Source organism: Phodopus roborovskii, unplaced genomic scaffold (genome assembly GCF_943737965.1).
Source record: "Phodopus roborovskii unplaced genomic scaffold, PHOROB, whole genome shotgun sequence".
In the NCBI taxonomy this organism is placed as follows: Eukaryota; Metazoa; Chordata; class Mammalia; order Rodentia; family Cricetidae; genus Phodopus; species Phodopus roborovskii.
Window position 1 is genome coordinate 794,284 of NW_026125811.1, and position 6,456 is coordinate 800,739.

The 6,456-nt window shown below is 41.7% G+C and overlaps 1 protein-coding gene across 1 annotated transcript; it reads left to right on the forward strand.

The window, feature by feature from the left end:
* Positions 1 to 477: 477 nt before the first annotated feature.
* Positions 478 to 5,027, forward strand: LOC127217740 (60S ribosomal protein L18-like). Its single transcript, XM_051178748.1, has 2 exons — positions 478 to 814; positions 4,966 to 5,027. The coding sequence occupies exons 1-2, from the start codon at positions 505 to 507 to the stop codon at positions 5,025 to 5,027; spliced, it is 372 nt and encodes a 123-aa protein (XP_051034705.1). The 5' UTR covers positions 478 to 504.
* Positions 5,028 to 6,456: the final 1,429 nt, after the last annotated feature.

Consider the following 6,456-nt stretch of genomic DNA (forward strand, 5'->3'; position numbering starts at 1 on the left):
AAACTAACCAAACAAAGCCAACAACAACAAAAGATGATCCCTGAGTTTTATTCTTCACTTGGTGCAGGGTCATTAACAACAATGTAGCTCTGGATGTCTTGGAACTCATCATGTAGAACCTACATTTTAGATCAAGTTGGCCTTGAACTCATAGAGATCCACCTGTCTCTGCATCCTGAGTGCTGGGATTAAATGCTTGTACCACTACTCCCAATGGTCACTCTCAAAGTTCCTTAAAGAAGGTAACACTGGAGGTCTGTTTTTCTGGACCTGGCCGGGCAGGAGGCACCATCATGGGTGTAGACATTCGACATAACAAGGACTGAAAGGTTCAGCGCAAGGAGCCCAAGAGCCAGGACATCTACATGTGTCTGCTAGTCAAGCTGTACAGGTTTCTGGCCAGAAGAACCAACTCCACCTTCAATCAGGTTGTGCTGAAAAGGTTCTTTATGAGTCACACTAACTAACTGATCACCTCTGTCCCTGTCCTGGATGATCTGAAAGATGAAGCTTCCTGGACGAGAAAACAAAACAGCTGTGGTTGTGGGGACAGTCACAGATGATGTGCGCATTCTCGAAGTGCCCAAGCTGAAGGTGTGTGCACTGAGGGTGAGCAGCCGGGCCCAAAGTCGCATCCCGAAGGCTGGGGGTAAGAGCATCACCTTTGACCAGCTAGCCCTGGAGTCTCCCAAGGGCCGTGGCATTGTGGTCTTGTCTGGACCTCGAAAGGGCCGGGAGGTGTACCGGCATTTTGGCAAGGTCCCAGGAACCCCACACAACCATACCAAACCGTATTCCATTCCAAGGGCCAGAAGTTCGAACGTGCCAGAGGCAGAAGAGCCAGCCGGGCTACAAAAACTAACCCTGGATCTGTTATTAAAGAAACTTTGGATGTTGAAAAAAAAAACAAAAAACAAAAAACAAAAAAAAAAAACAAAAAAAAACAAGAAGGTAACACTGCCAGGAAGGTCAGCCTTTTCTTTTCTTTCTTTTTTTTATTAATTTATTTTATTTTATTTTATATAACAAAGTCCAATTAAATGAAAACAAACATTTATACACAATATTTGGGAATTTGGGCGTTGTTCTTTCCAAACTCCTTCCTGCTGGTAAGGGGCGCTGTCATGGGGGATTCGAAGAAGATTCAGAAATCCTGGCTGTAGTCTGTAGGGCTGTTTTGTCCAGCTGTTTCGAATGTAGGATCAGCTTGTACTCTGTTTCAGGCGGTCTGGTGTGATCAAACCACATTAGTCTGGAAGGAATCCACATCTTTTCATTTTCTGTGGAAACAAAAATAGAAATCCTTTTCCCCAGTAACTTGTCCTTGAACTTAAATTTTGGAGCCAAAGCAGTTTTTTTAAATTTAATTTATTATTTTACATGTCGATCCCAGTTTCCTCTCCCTCCCTTAATCCCTCCCTCCCTCCCTCCCTCTCTCCCTCCTTCCTTCCCTTTTACCCTCTCTGCCCTCTCACATGTACTCTAACCACCCTCCCCTCCCATTCCCCCCACCCCAATTCCATATGTAGGGGAATGCCATCCAGTTGGGGTCATATAGATCTGACAGGTCATGTGAAGTAGGGCTTCTCTCCTGTCTCTAGATTAAGACAGTTATCCCTCATGGGGGATATGTTCGCAAAGTCCTTTTGTGCACCAGGAATACATCCTGGTTCCACTGTCTGAGGTCTCTTAGACTGCTCAGTCCTTCTGGCTGAGACCCATATTCAGGGGGGCCTGAGTCAGTCCCATGCTGGCTTCCCAGCTATCCGTCTAGTCAGCCCTTTCTTTTAATGTACTGTTTTAAGTAGAAGGCATGCACACCACTACTCCATCCTATTCTTCAGAGAGAGAGAGCAGTGGGTGTTTCTATGTATAGCCATGTTTCTTTTGTCATTAAAATTTGAGAAACAAGTTAATAATATTAATACCTAATTACTTCAATATGCAATGATGTCTTAAATTTCCTCTGGACCTAATTAAGAACAAAAATTAGATGGGTCAATGGCCTGGGTTCATTTCCAGCACTCCATAAACTGGATGTGGTGGCATTTGCCTTTAATCCCAACACTTGTGAGGTAGAGCAGGAGGACCCAGATCACCCTCAGTGACAGTGTTTTAGAGGCCATCTTGGAACACTTGAAACCCTGTTTCAAAAACAAACGTGATGAGTGCACACCAAAACACTCAAGACATCAAAAACGCTTGGAGATACATCTGTGTAGAATTGTCTGGGGAGAACTACCTCACCTCTCTAAGCTGTGGTTGCTTCTGTAATATCCTGCTCACAGGGCTTCCTTCTGTGAGCTAATGTGTACAACATATTTACCACAGTGCCTGCTCCTGATACGCAGGCTGAGTTTTATTAGTAATAGTATGGAAAGGTTGATGTCTTATTTTGTTCATACAGCTACAGCAAAAAAATCTCAGACTGAGAAATTTGTAAATAGCAGCAATTTATTGCTTACAGTTTACAGGGCTGGAAAGCCCAAGATCAAGAGCCTCACAAGAATTTGCACTCTGTTTCAAAGATGGCATCATGCTACAGCCTCACATGGTGGAAAGGTCAAGGTCATTCCCTCATATCTCTTTTATAAGGGTTTTGATCTCGTTTGTTCATAATACTTCTTAAAGGCATTGAATCTTCATACTAACATGGGAGTTCATTGTCAATGCATAAATTTAGTTAAGGGGAGGATTCTTTAGAGCATAGCAGTCAGACTGTGAAATAAGTCATTACTCAAAAGTGAAAGACCCCAAGAGTTCGGAGTCTGTCAAGGAGAGGCCCTTGCCCCAAGAGACGAGACCAGACCACTGGATGCAAGCACAAGAGGCTATTTATTGTTTACACAGGTACCTGTGGATGCTTCAGTCCTTCGGGAGTCCTTCGGCAGTTTATATAGGGTTGGGGTGGCAAGAAGCAGGCTTACAGAAGCAGAAGCATGGTTACAGGGATTTCATTGTTCCATTTAAATAAAGTGATTGTAGTTAACCAGGGACAGTTGGTTATTCGGGTTGGGCACAAAGAATTCAGTTATGACTCTCTCAGCATCCCAGATACCGTCCTGCTGACCTTGCTTTGGTCCAAGCTGCAGACCACAGATATCTGGTTGGCGTCAAATGAGAGCAGCACCTGGTTCCCTCCTGTACTTTTCCCATAACTTGACCTTGGCAAGTTGGCAAGAGAAGTTCAAACAGGCAATATGCATAGTGGGGGTCTTTCAAAAGAAAGAAGAGAATATGTCTCAGAAGACATCTGTATCATTTGTTTTCCTGTTGCTGTGGTAAAACCTCATGGCCAAAGATGTCTTAGTTACTCTTCTGTTGCTGTAAAGAAGCACCTTGACTGAAGACATCTTGTAAAACAGAGAGTTTAATTGAGAGCGTGCTTACAGTTCAGATGCTGAGTCCATGATCATCATGATGGGAAGCATGACAGAAGGCAGGGAGGCATATTGTTGAAACAGTAGCTGAGAGCTTATATCAGTGATTCTCAACCTTCCTGATGCTGTGACCCTTTAATACAGTTCCTCATGTTGTGGTGACCTTCCAAATGTAAAAATTATTTTATTGCTACTTTACAAAATTTTGCTATTGTTACATATCCTAATGTAAATATCTAATCTAATATACAGGATATCTGATATGTGACTCCCAAAGAGGTCATGACACAGATTGAGAAGCACTGGTTACATGGGCAGACAACAACCATGAGGCAGAGAGAAAGAGGGGGGGTGCTCTATAAACTCTCAAAGCCTGCCCCTACTGATCTTTCCCTCTGGCAAGCCTCCAGCTTCTGAAGTTTCAATAACTTTCCCAAACAGCACCACCAGCTGGGGACCAAGCGATTAGCCTAGAGGAGATATTTCTCATTCAAATCACCATAACTTTCAAACAAAGTGAATTGACTTTGGCCTCAAAGGATGCTATGGAAGTACCTTAACAGAAAAAGGGTCAGCATGAGCAGTGAATGACAGGGAAAATGGAGACATGAGAATCAGAGAATTGAATACAAAAGCAAGATGTGTATGAGCATCTCAAGGGAAGCTGACATACCTAGTATTCTGGAGAGTACCACTAGCCTCTGTGTTGGTCCAGGCCTTTAATTCCAGAACTCAGGTGGCCAAGGCAAGAGGGCTTCAGGTTCAAGGCTAGCCTGAGATGCACAGCTAGACCATCTTGTCAGAAAAACAAAATTAAAATTGAACAGTCACATTTCTTCTATTGCTTTCAGAAATTCAAATTGGGTAGGAAAAGACAGCCTGTAAAACATCCTTTGTTATGAAGCCAGGACATGGGGCTTTAATGAGCTCTTTGTTATCTCTAGTCCAAGGATTACAAAGAAGGACAATGGACAGAAAATGTTATGGGGTTAGAGCCAGGATTTTTTCTAGCAACTGTATCCTCCAAATCATTTATACTATATGATGAAATAGAAACTATGTGGTGGAATTTATATCTGGACAAAACAACCAGTTGGAATTTGACTCAGCACTAGTAGTCTTAGGTTCTTCTCATTTTTTACTTCTTGAGGTCTACTGGAACAAATGGACAGAAAGTGCCAAAGTGGAGTTAAGTTAAAACAACAACAAAGTCTTAAGGTTGTATTTCAAGTCCCAGCACTCAAAATGAAACCTTTTATGTGAGGTCTGGAAGTGGGTTTGGACCTTGTGTGTGTAGAGAGCTGGCAATTATGTCCTTGGTTGTCTCGCTCTATTCCACACTAGTGATGATTGAGTAGTACACCCAGAACTTAGAGAACCTTTTGAAGGAGATCTGATACTTAAAACTTCTTTCTACACATTATCTGTGTTCTGGTGTGAAATGGGAGTACATTGTTTCTATCTCTTCTGTGTGGGGACTGAGTTAATTTGTTGGATTCTGCCTAAACAACTGACTCATTTTCTTTCTACACAGCCATGAGTTAGGGCTAATCACACTTAGTCTAAATGTTGTCTATGTCCGGAGGTTTGAACAACCCCTCGCGTCTGGGGTTAGGCTTTGACACTGGAGTAGAGACAGTGCGGTAAAGATGAAATGAGGTTATGAGTGCAGAAGATAATAAGAGTAGATGGAAATATATCAAGGATGGTGGCTCATGGATGTCTGTGAAGAAACTTGTGGGACTATGTAATGTAAAACAATGTATTTTCCTATATTGGAAATAGAGATAATTCAGTCATTTGTCAATCATTAGAAGTCAAATCCGAACACTTTTCAGTAACCAGTATAGCTAAGTTGGAAAGAGAAATAAGTAGCTCTTGTTTGCACAAAGGTATAAATTCTCTAGTTTGCACATGTGCACAACACGTAAAGGCAGCCATACATGAGTCTAACTTCAAAAGGAAATGTGTTTCGAATCCAGTCAGTCAAAAGATAATAAGATAGTATGGAGATTAAAGATAATATGGAGAATGATGGAGCAGAAAGACAGGGGCACTCTCAATGCCACAGACATTCCACAGATGTATTACCGTGGATCTTAGAGAAGCTGCTTATGTGAACGTGGATAATATATTGAGAGAAGCTTAATTAGTTTGGAAGGTATTGAAGTAGCAGAGACGCCTAATGAGCTGGTTGTGCTATACTCAGAATTGATGAGGGAAGTCCTCTCTCCTGAACATTTCTTGAGAAATCATAACGTATTCTTAACAAATAAATGCAATGCCAAAGAAAAGACTCAGGTAACCATTGATTAAGTGACATAACGTAAATAACCTGGGAGAAATATTATCTTATTCTAATAAGAAACCTATCTTGTTATTTCTGAAGAACTCAGCAAATGCATTCCCTGCCCTTATACCACTCCATGCTTAATGAAAGAAGAGATGGCATGGGACAGGATCAACCCAAACAAGGCAGCAACATTGAATTTGAAACCATTTACATTGATGATAAGCTTAAGTAAAACTGAAGGGGAATTTCCTGGGAAACAACAGGTGCAACCTACTTTTGCATTTCGTATCTTCTTACATAGCCTTGTAAATAGACCAAGACATTTCACTTTCGTAATAGCCAGAGGGGAAAATAAGACTATGTACTGGCTCTCAATACTCACAGTACAAACATTTCTCCCAGTTTGAAGTCCTATAGTATTCATGCTATTTCAGTCAGGATGAAAAGTGAATATTTGGTATAACATGTGATGCCCTGGATGATTGACTCCCTGCCTCTGTCCTTTCCTCATGCTGCAGCTTTTGGCCATAGGCATATGCACTCTCACCACTTGTAGCATGGCATTTTCCTCTGGGCAAAACACAATCAATGCAATCTTGAAATAGAGATAACCTTTTCCTGCTAACCATGGCAACAGAATAAGCAGAAAAAAAAATACAGTAATAGCTTGATCCCTGGTAACAATAATAGAGTAGTTATTGACACTCTCCATTAGAAAAAGGGATGTCCACAGAACCCTTACTAAGGATTTCAGCTACCACTCCATCTTGCTAACCAGCTGAA